The sequence below is a fragment of the Salvelinus sp. IW2-2015 genome, unplaced genomic scaffold (assembly GCF_002910315.2).
Source record: "Salvelinus sp. IW2-2015 unplaced genomic scaffold, ASM291031v2 Un_scaffold1306, whole genome shotgun sequence".
Lineage (NCBI taxonomy): Eukaryota > Metazoa > Chordata > Actinopteri > Salmoniformes > Salmonidae > Salvelinus > Salvelinus sp. IW2-2015.
In genome coordinates this window covers 75,436-97,600 of record NW_019942830.1, presented here as the reverse complement: position 1 = coordinate 97,600, position 22,165 = coordinate 75,436, and the positions used below count along the sequence as shown (strand labels likewise).

General features: G+C 42.0%; 1 protein-coding gene across 2 annotated transcripts; it reads right to left on the bottom strand.

Annotated features, from left to right (window-relative positions):
* Window positions 1–66: 66 nt before the first annotated feature.
* Window positions 67–14,618, bottom strand: LOC112070374 (aminoacylase-1). 2 transcript variants are annotated; one of them, XM_024137793.2, is made up of 15 exons: window positions 14,325–14,618; window positions 13,786–13,919; window positions 10,160–10,224; window positions 9,959–10,063; window positions 9,665–9,759; window positions 9,040–9,116; window positions 8,623–8,712; window positions 6,851–6,907; window positions 4,982–5,055; window positions 4,508–4,557; window positions 4,265–4,409; window positions 2,165–2,233; window positions 1,826–1,905; window positions 1,685–1,745; window positions 67–821 (listed from the first exon to the last, which is right to left on the bottom strand). In XM_024137793.2, exons 2-15 carry the CDS (start codon window positions 13,910–13,912, stop codon window positions 657–659), a joined length of 1,260 nt encoding a protein of 419 aa, XP_023993561.1. In that variant the 5' UTR covers window positions 13,913–13,919; window positions 14,325–14,618; the 3' UTR covers window positions 67–656. The 2 variants fall into 2 exon arrangements, with proteins under 2 accessions (XP_023993561.1, XP_023993560.1); XM_024137792.2 differs by having other exon boundaries at window positions 13,786–13,923; window positions 14,325–14,615.
* Between the last annotated feature and the right edge of the window lie 7,547 nt (window positions 14,619–22,165).

Genomic DNA, 22,165 nt, shown 5'->3' with positions numbered 1-22,165 from the left:
TGCTCTTTCCTATCTGCAGTCCCTGGGCAGAAAACATGAACACTCGATAATCACATAACACAACAGTTTAATAAAGTGATATCTTTATTCAAATCAGCTCTATCAAATAGCAGGCACAAATTCATTTTCAAAAAAATAAAATAATACACTGACGCATGAAACACATTCTCTTAAGTACAATGTTGTTACAAGGCTGTTACAACGTGTAATGAGTAATGCAATGGTATAATGTTGTCCTGAGTTGCTATGTACGGTCTGAAAATAAAATAGATGTTATGCACACAAAAGGCAGAGACAAATGTGAAGTGCTAAATTTGACTATTTTAAATTAAATCTGTATGAAGTAATCTCATCTCATTCTTTGGCGCTGCCTTTTGGATTATTCAAAACCATCTGGATTATTCAAGATTTGTTTATCTGTGAGAGGTGTCAGAGCAGACCTACACGTGCCAAGGGGAGGTTCAGAGACACAGGATGTGAAGTAGCCAAGGTATTGACCTTTGACCTCTAAACTAGCAGTTCTCAACTGGTTTGGTTTCGGGACCCACATTTAACTGGGTTGCCTCAGTCGTCACCCAATATTCGAGTGACAAAAAAAAAAAACTTCACCAAAATGTAATCAAATTTGCATCACCCACCAGTTAAGAATGGCTGCTCTAGACGTCGCAAGGCAGAGCGGGCACATTTGCTAATGCTGGCACTAGCTTCTCGTACACCTGAATGCCTTTGAGGAAGACCTGCTCGTTCAGATATTCGTTGTGGTCGTGCAGCAGGATGGGTGTCCGGTTCATTGGGGAGAAGCCGATGGCAGGGAGGCCCACCTACAGCAGGACAAACATGATTTTGAGAGATCCTACTTTTTGTAAAGAAACCATTGTCACTAATATCCGACACACTGACACATTTTTTGCCTCAATGAATAAAATCGACATTAAATAACTTTGAAAACATACATTTTACCCAGTAAGGGCCCTCGCTCTACCATTTTACCAAATATTGTATCAGTCTCAAGAGGGATGCATTTAAAAAGGGAGAACCGCATTTAGCTCATTCAAAGCACTGCGGTTTGTCTCCAYGGAGATTTCTGGCTTGTGGCACTTATGATGCATTTCTTCTCCTAATGATCATGTAAAATGAACAACACATTTGGACACAGCTTCTACAAAAACAAAACATGTTCTGTCCTGAGGTCATAAACGCATAAAAAGACACGCAGTTCTAAAAGTAAGATGTTATGGTGTACTAGGGTTGGGTGGTATCCTGATTTTCATACCGTTTCTGTACCATACCAAGGTATACGGTATTACCAGAAGTGCACACAAGGGGCATTATTAAAATAATAATAAAAWAAWAAAAATCTATGCACAAAACAATTCAGGCAACAGGGATCTTTATCTAGGAGGGGATTGCTGTAACCAAGAAGCTTGATTTTGACACCTAGCAAGTCAAATGCATAGCTGGAGCCCTGAGCTGGATATCATTTATTTGACACATCTTAGATTTCTTAGCTATACTTAACTTATATAGTTATAAGCAGTGGCGTAGCCCCCGGGATGCGGGGTCCCCCCCCCAAAGATCAGTATTGAAAATCATACCGTCGGTATTTCCAAATCACCCGGTATAAAAATCGGCCAATCCTATGGTTTACACACTACATTACCCATGTGCCACTGCTCTAACTCACCGCTCTGATGAAGCGACTGTCCGTGGCTGCAGGGAAGATCTCCTTTTCCAAAGTCATGTTCCTGGGGCGAGAGAAATTCAGATTAAGCTCGCCTTTACTGAGTGTGTGTGTGTGAGTGTGTGTGTTAGTGTGTGTCCTCACATGGCTTTGCAGGTTGTGCTGAAGGCGTTCCACCAGGGGTCGCTCTCATCTGTGGATGTCAAATTCTGGTTCATGTGTTTCTGTGGAGGACACAGAACATCTTACAACTGGGTCGTTTTCATTAATGTACACCGTAGCAAAACACTTAACAAAACAAGCGTTTCTTATTGGAAAGTTCAGGGAGTCCCACCCCCTTTGGGTCAGTTTACTTCAATTTCGTATCTACTGAATATGACCCAAATGAGAACACTTTAAAGCATACTCTACTGATCTRTGATCAGTTGTCTCCATGCTCATATACAAGTGCGTGTATGGAGATTTGCATTTTATTGTACTGACCTGAGCAAACTCATACGTGATGCCCTCTCCTGCCTCCTTACACCACTTCTTAATCTGCTCCTCGAACTCCTAACAATGGAATAAAATAGTTGAAATGGTGAAGATAACATTGCGCTGAACTACGTATAATAACAACCCACGCGCAGTAGGGATGGACACAGAATATCCGGATAGCCAAATGGACGTTAGCTAGTACTCGAACACAGAGTAATCGTTTTTGGATAATTTCTTTTAGGCCTATTTTAACAATTGAAAGGTTTTCTAAATTAAAAATTGTCCATGTTACATTGTTACACACACAGATATACCATGACATTTGAAATGCTTAATTTAAATGAAACAAACTTAAGAATGTAGTGTTTATTTACGGCGCACTTGGCTACTGCGGATTCAGACGTCACGTGGCTTTGACAGTACATAGCACATTTACAGTTGCGCAATGTAAGTAGCCTACAGTTCTGAGGATGCACAAAGTGATTGTTTTATTTTCAAGCTCATTTTCCCTCTTAACATCATTTAGACCTCAAGTCAGCCCTGACAATGGTATGCCATTTCCCCCACTTCAAATAGCGATTAGCCTAGTACCAATGGAGGGTCCACAAGACCTGATACAGATAGATGCAACACTCACCAGAAAACTTTTTGGGAAACAGAATTCGTTGTATGATGGGGAGCATCAGACTTTCACCGTGTTGCTGTTAGCCTAGGCTACTGTTAATCAAAGACGACCGATATAAAAACAACCGCGCACTGTCTGCTGTTGTGGAATTTTGCTTCATTCGGATTGGTCAAGAGAGTAGAGCAATTTTTTTWTATTTTTTAGAATTGTCTTTCTTTTATCAGGATATTATTCGAATAGTGAAATAAATTCCAGTGTTGGTAAGTCGTGAACGACATATAATTCAAGTAACAATTTATCTACATTTTGCAGTAGCTTGGCGGTAGCTGTACTATACTGAACAAAAACATAACCGCAACATGCAATAATTTCAAAGATTTTACTGAGTTACAGTTTATATAAGGAAATCAGTCAATTTAAATAAATTCATTAGGCCCTAATCTATGGATTTCACATGACTGGGCAGGGGCGCAGCCATGGGTGGCTTGTGAGTCAGGCCCACCCACTGGAGGGCCAGCCAATCAGAATGAGTTGTATTACAGAAAGAAATACTCCTCAGTTTCATCAGCCGTCCGGGTGGATGTCTCAGATGATCCCACAGGTGAAGAAGCCGGATGTGGAGATCTTGGGCTGGCTTTGTTACACGTGGTTGTGAGGCCGTTTGGACATACTGCCAAAATTCTCTAAAACATTGGAGGCGGCTTATGGTAGAGAAATGGACATTAAATTCTCTGGCAACAGCTCTGGTGGACATTCCTGAAATCAGGATGCCAACTGCATGCTCCCTCAACTGAAGGCATCTGCGGCATTGTGTTGTGTGACAAAACTGCACATTTTAGAGTGGCCTTTTATTGTCTCCAGCACAAGTTGCACCTGTGTAATGATCATGCTGTTTAATCAGCTTCTTGATATGCCATACCTGTCAGGTGGATGGATTATCTTGGCAAAGGAGAAATGCTCACTAACAGGGATGTAAACAAATTTATGCACAACATCTTAGAGAAATAAGCTTTTTGTGCATATGGAAAATTTCAGGGATCTTTTAGTTGAAACATGAAACCAACACTTTACATGTTGCGTTTATATTTTTGTTCATTAGGGTTTTCATTAGTTAATTACATTTTTGCAAGAAAGGTAAGAATATAGGTGAAGTATGCAAATATTTCCACACTTTTTCAGGATCAGACCCAATTCTCATTTGAAACAGTTTTTGTGCTTCATAGGCTAAAWTACACATGATGTTAACATTTGACTCCAATTGTAGTCTATGACATTTAAGAGTTAGATATGATCATTTATGAAGCAGTAGTTTGGATGTAGTGAACTACTTTTCGTGTAGCTTATCTTCTCCCAGTGTGAAGTGGTTGGTAACTTGGTAAACTATATATATTCAGAATAGCTTCCACAACATTGATAATTTAAAATGTCCCTCCCTAACACACAAGGCACACACATAGACAAAGGCACACACACACACACACCTGCAAATTGACCGTGGGTGGTATTCTCAAGTCAAAGCTGACGTCCATCTCGGCAGGGATGACGTTGTAGGCCACGCCTCCTTTCACCATGGTCATGTTGACAGTGGTGACATCACCAAGAGTGAAACACTCGCTGGTGTTCAACCTGCAACACACACACACACAACACTAAAATCACATTCCTGTTAAGTAGTTATGGCTCCCTCTAGTGACTGAACTCATCCCYCTTCCTGCCTTACTGACCTGTGTTTCTCCTTCTCCCTGAAGTCCAGGAAGGAGTTAATAATACTGCGCTGAGGAAGGGAGACAGACATAAGCAGGTGAGGTCATTGACATCGTCCTCAAAGTGATCAGAATCAGCACCCTTTTCTGCTGTCTTTGGCCAAGTGAACTATAGTGTGTGTGGGGACAAGGGCTGTGTCCAAAATGGTGACCTACATTTTAGTAATTTAGCAGACGCTTTTATCCAGARTGACTTACAAAAGCAAWTAGGGTTAAGTGCATTGCTCAAGGGCACATTAACAGATGTTTCACCTAATCAGCTCTRGGATTCAAACCAGCAACCTTTCGGTTACCGGCCCAACGCYCTTAACYGCTAGGCTACCTGCCGCCTATTCCCTATATAGTGCCCATACTTTTGACCAGGGACCACAGGAAAAAAGGTGCTATTTGTGACAAACTCAAAGTCCCTCTAGCTGTGAATAAAGGAAGTCTTACCAGTTTCTCTGCAGCCGTGTTCTCCACAAACCTGGAGCCGTGGCCAGGACTGCCTGGGCAGTGGACCGTTATCCCTGAGGGGAAGCAGACACACAGGCTCTTTCTCAATTTAGAAATAAAATAAAAAATCACATCCTCTCTCAGAACACATTGGTGGAAAGGTCTGACTGGAGGACCCTTGGACCTTCTCCAATCCATTTGAGACGGCAGACTGGTCTCAGACTAGACTTAACACAGTAAACGAAAATCTGGGACACTCAAATTAATATGGTTACATATAACCTAACGTGGATAAGAGCATCATTGGAGGCTGCTGTGGGGAGGAYGGCTCATAATAATGTCCGGAACGGAGTAAATGGAATGGCAAACAAGGAAACCATGTGTTTGATGTATTTGATACCATTCCACTTATTACAGTCCTACCATTACCACGAGCCCATCCTCCCCAATTAACATGCCACCAACCTCCTGTGAAGCGCATCTGATAAATRACTAAAATGTTAAAGCAGCAATCAGCAGTTGAAACAATAACAAAACTCCTCCCTGCCACTTAATTTTTAAGGCCAAAACAGGATGTAGCTACTGCATATTGCCCCTTTAAAAAGGCAAAAACAAAATTAGAGTGGTTGGTAAAAGGCAAAGGTCTAGCAGCAACCCAATGGTTGCGTGTTCAAATCGCATCACAGACAGCTTTAGCATTTTAGCTAATTACTAGATACTTACTAGCTGCATTGCATCTACTTAGCTAACCCTTCCCATAACCACTTTAACCTAACCCAAACCTAGCTAGCGTTAGCCACAACAAATTGGAATTCGTAACATTTTGTACAAATTGCAAGTTGTAACATATTATACRAATTGTAATTACTAACATCATACAAAATGGATGATGGACATCCACAAATAAATACACTGAACAAAATTATAAACATAACATGTAAAGTGTTAGTCCCATGTTTCATGAGCTGAAAAATGTGTTTTTTTAATTATTTACCTTTGCCAAGATAATCCATCCACCTGACAGGTATAGCATATGAAGAAGCAGATTAAACATCATGGAGAAAAACACAGGTGCACCTTGTGCTGGGGACAATAAAAGGCCTCTAAAATGTGAATTTGAGGAAGCATGCAATTGGCAAGCTGACTGCAGGAATGTCCACCAGAGCTGTTGCCAAATAATTAAATGTTAATTTCTCTACCATAAGCTGCCACCAACGTTGCTTTAGAGAATTTGGCAGTACGTCCAACCGGCTTCACAACCGCAGACCACGTGTAACCACGCCAACCCAGGACCTCCACATTTGGCTTCTTCTCCTGCGGGATCGTCTAAGGGGTGTGGGGGGAGTTTTGAGGAGTATTTCTGTCTGTAATAAAGCCCTTTTGTGGGGAAAAAAGAAACTCGCTGATTGGCTGGAGCTGGCTCAACAGTGGGTGGGCCTGGCTGCAAGTAGGTGGGCATACACCCTCCCATGGCTGCCCCCTGCCCAGTCATGTGAAATCTATAGATTAGTGCCTAATTTATTCATTTTAAATTGACAGATTTCCTTATATGACCTGTAACCTAGTAAAATATTTGAAATTGTTGCATGTTGTGTTTATATTTTTGTTCAGTATACATACCATACGCAACATATMATYGTTTATTTGAGTGTCCMGGATTTTMATTTACTACCCCAGAGTCCAGGTTGGAGGAGGCGAGGAGACAGGTATCGAGGAAAGAGTAATTGACATAGGATCACAGACAGACTAAGGCCAGGGTGAGAGGAGGAGACATTTCTTGTGTGTACTGCTGGGTGTGCGTGTGTATTTGATCCTTCGTCATTGTTACAGCTAGGGCCAGATTCTCKAATACTCAGGGCTGATACTTACACCAGGGATTCCTCTCGCCATAGAAGACAGTGAAGGCTTCCCCAGGGTTGGCAAGACCTAAAAAAAACAAAAAAACACATCCAGACATCAGGTGACAGAAGGGAAGTATAGGGCCTAAAGAAGTGTTTGTTTCAGTGCTGGATAGTCCGAATAAATCCCAAGGGGCACCCTATTCCTTACAGTGCATTCGGAAAGTAATCAGGCCCCTTGACTTTCTCCACATTTTGTTACATTACAGCCATTACAACAAAAAAATTGTTGTTTTTTTCTCTCGTTAATCTACACACAATACCCCATGACGATAAAGCAAAACCTGGTTTAGACATTTTTGCACATACAGTATGACGCTACAAGCTTGGCACAGATCATCTCCGGCTCTGTCAGGTTGGATGGGGAGCGTCGCTGCACAGCTATTTTCTGGTCTCCCAGAGATGTTCAATCGAGTTCAAGTCCAGGCTCAGGCTGTGTCACTCAAGGACATTGAGACTTGTCCCGAAGCCACTCATGCATTGTCTTGGCTCTGTGCTTAGGGTTGTTGTCCTGTTGGAAAGTGAACCTTCAACCCAGTCTGAGGCTTTAAGCGCCCTGGCGCAGGTTTTCATCAAGGATCTCTCTGTACTTTCCTCCGTTAATCTTCCCCTCAATTCTAACTAGTCTCCCAGTCCCTGCCTCCGAAAAACATCCCCACAGCATGATGCTGCCACCACCATGCTTCACCGTAGGGATGGTGCCAGGTTTCCTCCAGACTTGACATTCAGGCCAAAGAGTTCAATCTTGGTTTCATCAGACCAGAGAATCTTGTTTCTCATGGTCTGAGTCCTTTAGGTGCCTTTTGGCAAACTCCAAGCGGGTTGTCATGTGCCTTTTACTGAGAATTGGCTTCTGTCTGGCACTCTACCATAAAAGGCCTGATTGGTAGAGTGCTGCAGAAATGGTTATCCTTCTGGAAGGTTCTCCCATCTCCACAGAGGAACTCTGGAGCTCTGTCAGAGTGACTATCGGGCTCTTGGTCACCACCCTGACCAAGGCCCTTCTTCCCCGATAGCTCAGTTTGCCCAGGGGGCCAGCTCTAGGAAGAGTCTTGGTGGTTCCGAACTTCTTCCATTTAAGAATGAGGGAGGCCACTGTTCTTGGCAACCTGGAATGCTGCAGACATTTTTTAGTACCCTTCCCCAGATCTGTGCCTCGAAACAATCCTGTCGCGGAGCTCTACGGACAATTCCTTCGACCTCATGGCTTGGTTTTTGCTCTGACATGCACGGTCAACTGTGGGACCTTATATAGACAGGTGTGTGCATTTCCAAATCATATCCAATCAATTGAATTTACCACAGGTGGACTCCAATCAAGTTGTATAATCATCTGAAGGATGATCAATGGAAACAGGATGCACCGGAGCTCAATTTAGAGTCTCATAGCAAAGGGTCTGACTACTTACATAAATAAGGTATTTCTGTTTATAAATTAGCAAAATTKATTAAAAACCTGTTTTTGCTTCGTCATTATGGGGTATTGTCTGTAGATTGATAAGAAAACAAATATTTTATCMATTTTAGAATAAGGCTGTAACGTAACAAAATGTGGAAAAAGTTAAGGGATCTGAATACTTTCCGAATGCATTGTATATATAGTGCACTACTTTTCACTAGAGCCCTATGAAGCCTGGTCAAAAGTACTGCACTATAAAGAGAATAGGGTGCCGTTTGGGATGCAGGCTTCGGTCATAGTTGGGTGTTAATAAGTGGTACATTTAGTTTTTTTTGTTAATTTACCTTCGTCAAGTGCAAAGCCAATGTTTAATTTCTCAAACTCTGGGAGCTTCACAAACGTCTCCATTCCTTTGTGACCTCCGACCTCCTCATCTAAGACATTCAAAGTGTCAAATCCAGAGCAAAGAGTAATAAAGCTTATCTCAAGCAATCACATTTATGTACAGAAGTTGTCAAAAGTGCTTTTAAAAATGTCTATACCCTTGTCAAATGACTGGGGCTGAGTTTCAAATGGCACCCTCTTCCCTATATAGTGGATTACATTTGATCAAGGCCTATAGGGCTCTGGTCAAAAGTAGAGAACTATATAAGGAATAGGGTGCCTTTTGGGTCACACCCATGGAATTACTACATTATTAGAGTGTTGTCACAGTATTACATTCTGAGAAGCCAGTCTTAGCCAATGACTGCTCATCCTACCTGGCACAAACATTAGGTGGATGGTGCGCATAAACTTCCTTCCCTCTGCTTTAAGTCTTCTGATGGCCTGGATATACCTATGAGAGATGTCGAGCAGTAGCCTTGTTGGTTATGAGTCAAACAAAAACTGGGAGATGTGAAGGACACTGGTAACATCGAAATTGGATTACAGTTGCAAAATTCTGGTAACTTTCCTAATTCCCCCCCCCCCCACCAATAACACATGCAAAACAGGTAGAGGGCAGAACACACACAGTCCCATACGAAATCAAACCCACTCCAACCCCCCAATGCTCTAACAGCGCCCCACCCCAAAACCAGACATGATATACAATGAGTAATATAATCAAAAAGTATCAAATACAAAAAATACAAATCAAAAAGTTAAAAAAGTAAAAATAATTTGGCTTGGTTTATAGAGTTGTGAAATTAGCTGGGACCATGTCTTCTACAAAGGATTGTAAAGGTTGTCAGATATTATAAAATGTAATTGCAGATCGCATAACGGAGTAGCGTATTTTCTCTAGCTTGAGATGTTGCATAACTTCCTTTATTTAAATGAGAGTTTTGACCAGTTGTGTTAGGATAAAATATCCCAACAGGGTGGTTATGACATCACACTCACTGTATGGTGACACACTTCATGTCCTGTGTTCCTCGAGCGTAGATGTTGCCCTCTGCATCTTTCACAGCAGCAAACGCATCATACTTCCAGTGTTCCTGGAATGAGACAGATTCATAGGATGAGTTCCTTTCCCTGCTTTTCCCCTCGTACTAGTGGTAAAGAAGACAGTGGGGTTCCAGGGGCATCTCAGAGTTGGAGTGCTAATCTAAGATCAGGTCCCCCCTGTCCATGCGAGACTGATCCTAGATCAGTACTACTCTGATATGCTTTACAAATACAGGCCCAGGTCTTTACCTGGTAAACAGGCACAACGTCAGTGTGGGAGTTGAGCAGAATGGACTTCAGAGCAGGGTTGGTCCCCTGCCAGGTCATGATAGACACAACTCTACCGGGGCAGACCTACAGACAGGTGTGAGGAGGACAGAGAGAGGAGTTGACATGAGGTCTAGTGTGTAAAGAGTTGAATGTCAAAAACATGTACCCAACCACACAAACCTCAATTTTCTTCATGGGCAGCCCAAGCTCCTCTGCTATTCTATCCAGGAACCTCAGAGCAGCATCTGTAAAAAGATAAACACAACCCAAGGGCCAAGACTGTTACACCATGACAAGGTTTATAGTAGTCTCATACAGAAAACCAAAACACATAGGTACAGTAATGAGTAGAAYATGTGTTGGTCTGAATGTAGCCGGTTTTAAATTAACTTCCGCGGTTATAAAACACACACACACTCTCTCTCTCTCTCTCTCTTGTTTTAATAATTCCTTAGATTTTGTTTTCCCACTATTAAAGACTGACTATCTGTAACCATTACCTTTCCAGTTTGAGTTCAATCAAGGGGTCTCTAAACTCAATATTTTTAGTGGCAAAGACTGGAGTTAGGCTAATAGTCACAGACAACACAGACACCGAAATAACATAAGGTTTACTGCTATAACCACAGTTGGGGAGTAACAGATTACAAAAAAACTAACTAATCTGTTAAATTACCAGCAATAATATTGTAATCAGATTACATATACTTTTGAAAAACTAGAGAATTACTTCTAGGATTCCTATTAAGTTCACAAATTATGTTTGCGAAAAAGATCTTTATGACACCTTTTTTCYTCAATGACTTACAAATCAACATTGAAAAAAGGCGCAAGTTTAAGTTTGTTTTCCGCCTGAGCGAGTCTGACCACAAATCAGAGACCACTATGATTGCACACCAAATCCAATGGTCTTGGGAAAAGAGCAGGAATAGGCAACAGTCCAAGCCATGTCTTCCAACAGTGCGACTGCTGTCGACATCCAAAGAATGTACATACAATTTTAATAAACGCTTGGAGGTAAGGACGACAGCAGTGTTGTAGCCTATGGGCAATACGGATATCACTTATTGACATCTACAGAGCACAATGATATGAATCAAACTGCTGCCCTCTCATTTAGCTATTTGCGCCGTGATTGTTGTGGATGGCTGTTCACAAACGTATGTGTACTTTCACCCAATAATGGTTGATATGAAGAAGTTTAAGGTGCCTATCAATCATTGTTTTTAGAACCAGTGGACAGCCAGTGAAAAATACACTCTTGCAATAGCTGCACGGTGCAGATACCAGCCTATGGAATAAGAATCTGAGGGYTCCTCCTTTCTAAACTCCTCTGTGGTATTGTGCTCCACATCATACTGTCAAAAACAAGYTTAATTTAAGAAGATCACGAGTGGGGCTTTTATTGGTCAATCCATAGGCTTAAATGCGTCCGCATGCTTCCCAGCCGAAACAGTCCGGTGGAGTGCATACATATATGACATTTTGTGACGTTTGTTAGTTTTCGGAGAGCGCTTAGGTTATTTGGGCACACGTTTTTTTCTGGAGGCAAACCGAAGTTCGGGGCCGAAGTCTTCGCCCCTTCGTCAGTGATTGGGTCAACAGTAGGGATTCTTCAAGAAAAAAAGAAAAGAAAAAAAGTCTGTTTTGTTTTCGTGCACGTTTTCTGATATAAAAACACTACAAACATTTTAGTTAGATGTCAAATTGCACGACTAAGATTTCTTTAGTTAGATTAATTCGGACTATTTTGAGGAAGTATACTGGCTACGGCGTCTAACGGACAAACAGTACTATTGCCGCTCATTTCAAATTTTTCAAGCGAATGTCTTTTAAGGGAGAACGCGAGCACACTCCTTCGGTTAGGCGCCAGTYGAACTGAAGCATGCTAACGCCTTAACAGACACATTCCCAAAAAGTTACACATTGCAGCTTTAAGGGGAAAGTAATCAGATTACTTTACTGAGTTTGGKTAATCCAAAAGTTACGCTACTGATAACAATTTGGGGCAACTAGTAACTGTAAAGGATTACATTTAGAACRTCATCTTCCCAACCCCGGCTAGAACATACTCATAGGACATTTAGTACAACACTGACAGAGAGAAAAGAAACACAGGTCTTCCTGACACCCTAGTATTAGTCCCAACAGTGACCTATGGACCCTGGACAAAAKTAGTCTGCTATATAGGGAATAGGGTGCCATTTAGATCTCAGCCTAAAGTTAAAGACGTGCATAAATTCAAATGTCTTCCACCGAGAAGAAGTGGACCTTACACCATTGTAGGTAATAATTAGCCAATTGCTGGCCTTCAGTCAGATTTTTTCCTTTCAGCGTTATATAGTCCAGTGGTAAGGGTTGAAGAATGGATTGTACAGTAGATCAATTATTTATGGTAGCTACAGTGCATTCGTAAATTATTCACAGTTCACTGCACATAGCAGTGTAGCACTGCACATAGCACTGCACATCTGTAAATTGCCCATCCAACTACCTCTTCCCCATACTGTTATTTATTTTATTTAGCTCCTTTGCACCCCAGTATCTCTACTTGCACAATCCTCTTCTGTACATCTATCACTCCAGTGTTTATTTCTATATTGTAATTATTTTGCCACTATAGCCTATTTATTGCCTTCACCTCCCTTATCCTACCTCATTTGCACACACTGTATATAACCTTTTTCTATTGTATTATTGACTGTATGTTTGTTTATTCCATGTGTAACTGTGTCTTTGTGTCGCACTGCTTTGCTTTATCTTGGCCAGGTGACAGTTGTAAATGAGAACTTGTTCTCAACTAGTCTACCTGGTTAAATAAAGGTGAAATTAAAAATTAAAAAAATTCAGACCCCTTGACTTTTTCCACATTTTGTTATGTTAAAGCCTTATTCTAAAATTGATTGAATAAAAAGTAAATCTACACATAATACCCCATAATGAAAAAGTGAAAACAGGTTTATAGAAATTATCAAGTTTAATAAAAATAAAAAACAGATACCTTATTTACATAAGTTTTCAGACCCTTTGCTAGGAGACTGGAAATTGAGCTCAGGTGCATCCTGTTTCCATTGATCATCCTTGAGATGTTTCTACAACTTGATTGGGGTCCACCTGTGGTAAATTCAATTGATTGGATATGMTTTGGAAAGGCACACACCKGTCWAGATWAGGTCCCACAGTTCACAGACCATGTCAGAGCAAAAACCATGAGGTYGAAGGAATTGTCCGTAGAGCTCCGAGACACATCTGGGGAAGCGTACCAACAATTGTCTGCAGCATTGAAGAGCTCCAAGAACATGGACATTCTTAATTGGAAGAAGTCTGGAACCACCAAGACTCTTCCTAGAGCTGGCCGCCCGGCCAAACTGAACCATATCTGCAGCACTCCACAACTCCGGTATTCATGGTAGTGGCTTTTTGGTTTTTAAAAACCTGTTTTTGCTTTGTCATTATGGGCTATTGTGTGTCGATTGAGGGGGAGAAACCATTTAATTTTAGAATAAGGCTGTAACGTAACAAAGTGGAAAAAGTGACCGGGTCTGAATACTTAACGAATGCAAAGTAAATAATGGAGAGCAGCTCAATCTGGTCTATGCTTTTTGGTTAGACGTATGATACTGTGTGGTGGTGGTACACAAAACCTTGTCCACACAGTATGACATTGTCTCCTAAATGGCACTCTATTCCCTACTATATGGTGAGAAGTAGTGCACTATATTGAGAAAATTTCCAATTTAGGATGCAGACATTATCGTAGAAGATTTACAGCCACGGTATAGCTTAAACACAGATCCATAACTTACCATAGTCAGGCTCTGGGTGGACAGTCCTGAGGCAGAGGTACTCTCTAAACAGGTTCACTGAGGGGTCTTCTCCCGATGTGGCCTGGCCTCCACCACAACCACCTGATCCATCCTTATCAGGCAACATAGTAACTCTGTCTTAAGCAGGGAGAGAGGAAGCAGGCTCTGAGTGATGTAGGCTACAGGTACACATCCGTGTGTGTATCAGTGAGAGCAGYCCATATGTAGCGATTACCTTTTCAACAAGCCATTTTGCAAATCAACCAATATATTTTAGTGAACTTCAGCATGGGGACATTGTGCATGCTATGCGAAACACAGTGCAGCCACATTCACATGACTAGCAGTGGAAACCTGCTTAGCTAGCAAAATGCCTCCCAAGCCAAGGATTAGCTAGCTGACGTTAGCTAGCTAAACAATACATTAGTTAGCTAGCTAAATAATACATTAGTTAACTARCTAACAGTACTGTATTAAGCAAAAAAGACAGCGTATGTAAACGTCACACAGAGTAGCAGACGATTTCATGAGACCCTTACCTTGATATATCACGACTGACTTCCTCACTAAATGAAAGTTCACTGTCACTGTTTACTTATAGTGATGGGTCATTCGCGAACGAGTCGGCTCTAGTTCGCGAACGAGCCGGCTCGCATATCAGTAGAGCCGAATCTATTTATAAAAATGAAAACAATTAAGATATGAATAATCAAAAGATTTAAATTAATAGAATTAACTAATTCAAAGAAAGAAAAAAAGTATAATAATATAGGCCTAAATGCTCAAGCGCACACATTCGTTCTGACTGTCTTGGCAGCTGACTTGTAACATTCAGTACAAGGGATGTGCAATCGATCTCCATCGATTGTTCTCATCGTCGGCATCAGTACCAAAACAGGCTACTTGTATATTTGCTCCAACGTGTATGTTTTGTAAACTAACAATTACTAAATACATAACTGTTTTCTGAAGTCCTATTTAAAGGACATTTAGCACAATAACARCACAACTCAAATAGAGGACATGATTGTTTAAGCCAATTAACTTTTGAGGCTTTTATTTGTTATCCAATGAAAAACAAAATCACCTATTATGTACAAGGTCATTATTAAAATAAGTAGTGGTCGTTGTCATAACAAAAAAATGGAACGGAGTATACTTTTCTGGTTGTAACAGCTTTCCACAGATTTAGTAGATAWAGCACCTTAATTGGAATGATCACACGGGACCCACGCTAGTTTTAGTTTTCTGTTGCAAAACATWTTGCTATGGTGTGCACTTATGAATACGACCCTGGGACTATCTCCCTAGCTCTCTTTTAGCCTCTTTATCATCATGTCAACTGATTTTTATCATGGAACCAATAATGGTGCCTGTAGGACAATAAATACTTTGAATGTGCATATACTGTACTAGAAGCTCAACTCAAACCTATTCAAGGGTTCTCCTTGCCTTKAAAGAGCAAACTTATTTTAGAGTTGCTTTCTATTGAACGGGATGTTAACAAAAGCATGTAATGGAAGCAACTCCACCGGGGTGACTAGGGGGGTAATTTATCATATCAAAGCAACCTTTGCCCTATTATCCCAGAGGACTACTTTCCTTGTATCTGAATTGCATAACACTCCTCCGCTTCCATGCAAACACAACCCTGTATTGCTCTTCTTTCCCACAATGGTTCTTCTCCACTCACTCCAGTTTGCTGAGAAAGTCTAACAGTGATTGGTGGAACTCCCAAGGTTTATCCATGTAGTAGGCAGGGCGTGCACCCATCCATTTTCAGGACTGAGTGGTGTATGAGCTGCATGAGGTTCTTGTGGGACTGGGCCCYCAGGTTGGTGTCCAGTGCTCCAAACACAGAGTATGAGTCTGCATAGGGAAATAGAAGAAAGCAGGGATCACAATACAATATATTAGTGGAGGGCTGAAAAATGCAGGTAACCTTCCCAACATTTTCCCGAAATCCCAGTTGGAAGATTCCTGGAATCAGGATGKAATAMGTAGGAAATCCGGGAATCATCCAACCRAATTTTACAACCTTGYATTACTGTTTTGATGTACATTTATGAACAGTAGTACTTCTTAGACTAGAGTAAAAAAAGAGAGATTTAATTGACACATCAATATCATAAAACAAAGAGGGCGTGCTGTTCTCAACAGATAAAAACAGACTGTCATTGTGCCAATGCATTACAGGTACTCGTAGCTTCATTCTGCAACCTRGTGGTCATTTTGCATGGATGCACAACATAAACAGGTCAGTTATACAGTGGGGTGCAAAATGATTGGATCCCTTGAAACAGATGAGCAAAAAAATACTATAAAATAAATACAAATACTGAGCTATATTGTGTGTAAAAACATGTTTTATATTATAATATTTTATACTAATACAGTTGCGAAGATATAGATTTTGTTTAACAAGTAATACAAAATACATTTTTAAAAAGATAGGGGTCAAAGTTATTTGATCCCGTTTTCAATACTCCAGCACCCTCCCTTGCGAGAATAACGACACCGAGCCTTTTTCTAAAATGTTTTATGATTGGAGAACATATGGAGAGGGATCTTAGACCATTCTTCCATACAGAATCTTTCCAGATCCTTGATATCCTTTGTCTGCGGTTATGGACTGCCCTCTTCAATTCAATCCACCGGAAAATACCTCGTCATTCCGACTGCCAAATATGGTGGTAGATCTTTGAAATKATGTCACCAGCAGAATCTGAGATAGATTTCGCTTTATTGGTTGAGGATGTGCATTGATTTCTCAATTGTCTGAAAAGCAGCAAATCAGCTAGAGTTATTCTCGCAAGGGGAGGGTGTGGGAGTATTGAAAACAGGAGATCCAATCATTTTGACCACTATCTTTTTTAAAGATTTTATTTTATTATGTGTTAAACAAAATCACTTTCTCTGAGCAATTGTATAAAATATCAGTTTTAATTGTTTGTCTGCATACAATATAGCTCAGTATTTGTATTTATTTCATACAGTCTTTTTTGCTTATCTTGATCAAGGGATCCAATAATTTTGGACTCCATTGTATAACTTTTTTTATTTTTTTTTTTTTTTTTTTTTTACACATGTAAACAAAACCTGCATATCCTTAGCAGAAAAATATCAAATCTTAATTACTGACAGAGGTGCTCTGTATATCAATTTCATTCTGAATAGAGTTAAAACACACAAACTCAGACTGTGATTGAGCGTAGTAAACCCAGCCAAAGATAATCTTAAACCAATCAAGGACTTGCACTAATCCAAGACGACAATATCCTGTTGTTGTTATTGGTGCATTTCTCTGTGCCCAAGACCATTATGTCAGATTCTAACTGGTTAAGAGCGACTATGTAGCCTAACCATTACAAAGTCAATCAAATACAACTATGTATTTATGCTTCATCATTGCCATCTTTCCTACAGCATTTTCATGCTGCTTCTGCTGCTACTACTAGTAGCATCACACTGGAAGCTGGCTGGGTCTCAAGCCCCAAAATAGCTTATCTAGTTCCTCCCACAATTTACTCMAATTCTTTGCATTATTGAGGTTTATTTTTGTATTGGTTCACTTTATGCCATTTTTGCAAGTGAAAAACTTAGAATCCCAGATACTCATTGAGTTGTAATGGACCCACTCTCAGGCCTGTAAAGCTCCTATATCACCCACCCAGGCATCCAGCATTACAGTTCTCGCCTGGATGCCCTGGTACTGCTGAGGGGTGTAGTTGCGGGCTCCTACAGGGTCTATGGGGATGAAGCCGTGGAGCTGGGCACCGTGTTTCGTGAGGAAGGGGATGGAGCAATGGCCGGTCATAGATGGGCTCAGCAGCACTGTTGTCCGGACGCCCAGCGCCTCCATAAACCTCCCTAGGAGGTCCACCCGGTGCTGATCCGTCTTCAGAGCATCCGAGTCTGGAGAGTTCCCAAATCCTGGAGGGAGGAAGGGAAGGATTTAGAGAAAAAGGGAGAGCGAGAGAGGAGAAGAGAAACCAACTGATAAAGCACTATAAAAAGTGTGAACAAGCATCTGTGGAATTCAATGAGAACCCATGATTCTAACTGGCTATCAGAGGAGGCTAGTGGGACTGACTCTGCCATCAGCATGACGCAACAGGAACCGTGATTCRTCGGACCAGGCAATGTTTTTCCACTCCTCAATTGTCCAGTGTTGGTGATTGCGTGCCCACTGGAGTCGATTCTTCTTGTTTTTAGCTGATAGGAGTGGAACCCGGAACCCGGTGGCTCGACGACTCATTGCGAGCTCACAGAACCGGGCTCCGGGCAGCCGAGCGGAAATGAAGGAAAACTCGCCTCCCTGCGGACCTGGCATCCTTTCACTCCCTCCTCTCTACATTCTCCTCTTCTGTCTCTGCTGCTAAAGCCACTTTCTACCACTCTAAATTCCAAGCATCTGCCTCTAACCCTAGGAAGCTCTTTGCCACCTTCTCCTCCCTCCTGAATCCTCCTTCCCCCCCCCCCCCCCTCCTCCCTCTGCGGATGACTTCGTCAACCATTTTGAAAAGAAGGTCGACGACATCCGATCCTCGTTTGCTAAGTCAAACGACACCGCTGGTTCTGCTCACACTGCCCTACCCTGTGCTTTGACCTCTTTCTCCCCTCTCTCTCCAGATGAATCTCGCGTCTTGTGACGGCCGGCCGCCCAACAACCTGCCCGCTTGACCCTATCCTCTCTTCTCCAGACCATTCCGGAGACCTTCTCCCTTACCTCACCTCGCTCATCAACTCATCCTTGACCGCTGGCTACGTCCCTTCCGTCTTCAAGAGAGCAGAGTTGCACCCCTTCTGAAAAAACCTACACTCGATCCCTCCGATGTCAACAACTACAGACCAGTATCCCTTCTTTCTTTTCTCTCCAAAACTCTTGAACGTGCCGTCCTTGGCCAGCTCTCCTGGTATCTCTCCAGAATGACCTTCTTGATCCAAATCAGTCAGGTTTCAAGACTAGTCATTTCAACGAGACTGCTCTTCTCTGTGTCACGGAGAGCGCTCCGCACTGCTAAAGCTAACTCTCTCTCCTCTGCTCTCATCCTTCTAGACCTATCGGCTGCCTTTGATACTTTGACCCATCAGATCCTCCCTCTCCACCCTCTCGAGCTGGGCATCTCCGGCGCGGCCCACGCTTGGATGGCGTCCTACCTGACAGGTCGCTCCTACCAGTGCGTGGCGAGAATCTGTCTCTGCACCACGTGCTCTCACCACTGGTGTCCCCCAGGGCTCTGTTCTAGCCCTCTCCTATTCTCGCTATACACCAAGTCACTTGGCTCTGTCATATCCTCACATGGTCTCTCCTATCATTGCTATGCAGACGACACACAATTAATCTTCTCCTTTCCCCCTTCTGATAACCAGGTGGCGAATCGCATCTCTGCATGTCTGGCAGACATATCAGTGTGGATGACGGATCACCACCTCAAGCTGAACCTCGGCAAGACAGAGCTGCTCTTCCTCCCGGGGAAGAGGCTGCCCGTTCCATGATCTCGCATCACGGTTGACAACTCCATTGTGTCCTCCTCCCAGAGTGCTAAGAACTTGGCGTGATCCTGGACAACACCCTGCGTTCTAACTAACATCAAGGCGGTGACCCGTTCCTGTAGGTTCATGCTCTACAACATTCGCAGAGTACGACCCTGCCTCACACAGAAGCGGCGGCAGGTCCTAATCAGGCACATTGTCATCTCCGTCTGGATTACTGCAACTCGCTGTTGGCTGGGCTCCCTGCCTGTGCCATTAAACCCCTACAACTCATCCAGACGCCGCAGCCCGTTCTGGTGTTCAACCTTCCCAAGTTCTCTCACGTCCACCACCGCTCCTCCGCTCTCTCCACTGGCTTCCAGTTGAAGCTCGCATCGCTACAAGACCATGTGTGCTTGCCTACGGAGCTGTGAGGGGAACGGCACCTCCGGTACCTTCAGGCTCTGATCAGGCCCTACACCCAAACAAGGGCACTGCGGTTCATCCACCTCTGGCCTGCTCGCTCCCTACCTCTGAGGAAGTACAGTTCCCGCTCAGCCCAGTCAAAACTGTTCGCTGCTCTGGCACCCCAATGGTGGAACAAACTCCCTCACGACCCAGGTCAGCGGATCAATCACCACCTTCCGGAGACACCTGAAACCCCACCTCTAAGGAATACCTAGGATAGGATAAAGTAATCCTTCTAACCCCCCCCCCCCCCCCTTAAGAGTTAGATGCACTATTGTAAAGTGGTTGTTCCACTGGATATCATAAGGTGAATGCAAACCAATTTGTAAGTCGCTCTGGATAAGAGCGTCTGCTAAATGACTTAAATGTAAAATTGTTACTATGATTAAATGTCAGGAATTGTGAAAAACTGAGTTTAAATGTATTTGGCTAAGGTGCATGTGAACTTCCGACTTCAACTGTATATTGGTCCAGGCAATATATATACAGTATACACTACCGGTCAAAAGTTTTAGAACACCTACTAATTTAAGGGTTTTTCTTTATTTTTTACTATGTTCTACATTGTAGAATAATAGTGAAGACATCAAAACTTATGAACCCCAATTTTTTTTAAAGAAATCTAAATATATTTTGGATTCTTCAAAGCAGCCACCATTTGCCTTGATGACAGGTTTGCACACTCATGGCTTTCTCTCAACCAGCTTAATGAGGTAGTCACCTGGAATACATTGCAATTAACAGGTGTCCCTTCTTAAAAGTTAATTTGTGGAATTTCTTTCCTTAATGCGTTTGAGCCAATCAGTTGTGTTGTGACAAGGTAGGGGTGGTATACAGAAGATAGCCCTATTTTGTAAAAGACCAAGTCCATATTATGGCAAGAACTGCTCAAATAAGCAAAGAGAAACGACAGTCCATCATTACTTTAAGACATGAAGATCAGTCAATATGGAACATTTCAAGAATTTTGACAGTTTCTTCACGTGCAGTCGCAAAAACTATCAAGCACTATGATGAAACTGGCAATCATGAGGACAACCACAGGAATGGAAGACCCAGAGATACCTCTGTTGCAGAGGATAAGTTCATTAGAGTTACCAGCCTCAGAAATTGCATCCCAAATAAATGCTTTACAAGTTCAAGTAACATCAACTTTTCAGAGGAGACTGTGTGAATCAGGCCTTCATGGTCAAATTGCTGCAAAGAAACCTCTACTAAAGGACACCAATAATAAGAAGAKACTTGCTTGGACCAAGAAACACGAGCAATGGACATTAGACCGGTGGAAATTTGTCCTTTGGTCTGGAGTCCAAATTGGAGATATTTGGTTCCAACTGCCGTATCTTTGTGAGATGCGGTGTTGGTGAACGGATGATCTCCGCATGTGTATTTCCCACCGTGAAGCATGCAGGAGGAGGTGTTATGGTGTGGGGGTGCTTTGCTGGTGACATTGTCTGTGATTTATTTCGAATTTAAGGCACACTAAACCAGCATGGCTACCACAGCATTCTGCAGTGATACGCCATTCCATCTGGTTTGGGCTTAGTCCCGCTATTATTTGTTTTTCAGCAGAACAATGACCCAACACACCTCAAGGCTTTGTAAGGGCTATGTTGCCAAGAAGGAGAGTGATAGAGTGCTGCATCAGATGACCTGGCCTCCACAATCCCCCGACCTCAACCAAATAGAGATGGCTGAGTCGGACCGCAGAGTGAGAGGAAAAGCAGCCAACAAGTGCTCAGCATGTATGGAAACTCCTTCAAGACTGTTGGGAAAGCATTCCAGGTGAAGCTGGTTGAGAGGATGACTGCTTTGCACACTCTTGGCATTAAGGCAAATGGTGGCTTAATGGTGGCAAATGGTGGCTTCTGCTAAATGACTTAAATGTAAATGTGGCTATTTGAAGAATCTCAAATATAAAATTAATTTGATTTGTTTAACACTTTTTTYGGTTACTATATGATTCCATGTGTYTACAATGTGGAAAATAATATAAATAAAGAAAAACCATTGAATGAGTAGGTGTTCTAAAACTTTTGCCCGGTAGTGTATACCAAAATATGATTACGTTCTGATCATTTGAACATGTATTCACATGACTTGATTCATGAAATGTGTAATAAAATAATAATGAAACAGTAATCCCATATGCCTAAAGTAAACGAAATATAGTACAATATCAAAAACGCACATTGTAGACAAACGTGTCCCGAAGATTCTGCTGTTTGCAGAAGCAGATATATAAAGTGTGTTTCGAATAAATAATTCCGAAAAGGAATTATTATTCWGCATTTTTTTCGTTCCAAATCAAATCAAGGTACATTTAAAAAAGATATCAAATTAATATAGCTGAGTAACAGTTAATTATTAACAATGACATCTACGAGATCTATTGATGAGAATGTTATTTTATATCGATCAAGTCCAGCAATTACAC

What these genes read in the sequence shown, in the direction of transcription:
- LOC112070374 (XM_024137793.2), bottom strand. Translation starts at nt 13,912, where the DNA reads ATGTTGCCTGATAAGGATGGATCAGGTGGTTGTGGTGGAGGCCAGGCC. An exon ending in AGGGAGAAGGAGAAACACAG is followed by an intron (nt 4,410 to 4,507) that starts GTCAGTAAGGCA and finishes TGTGTGTTGCAG; the next exon opens with GTTGAACACCAGCGAGTGTT. An exon ending in AGCACAACCTGCAAAGCCAT is followed by an intron (nt 1,746 to 1,825) that starts GTGAGGACACAC and finishes CTCTCGCCCCAG; the next exon opens with GAACATGACTTTGGAAAAGG.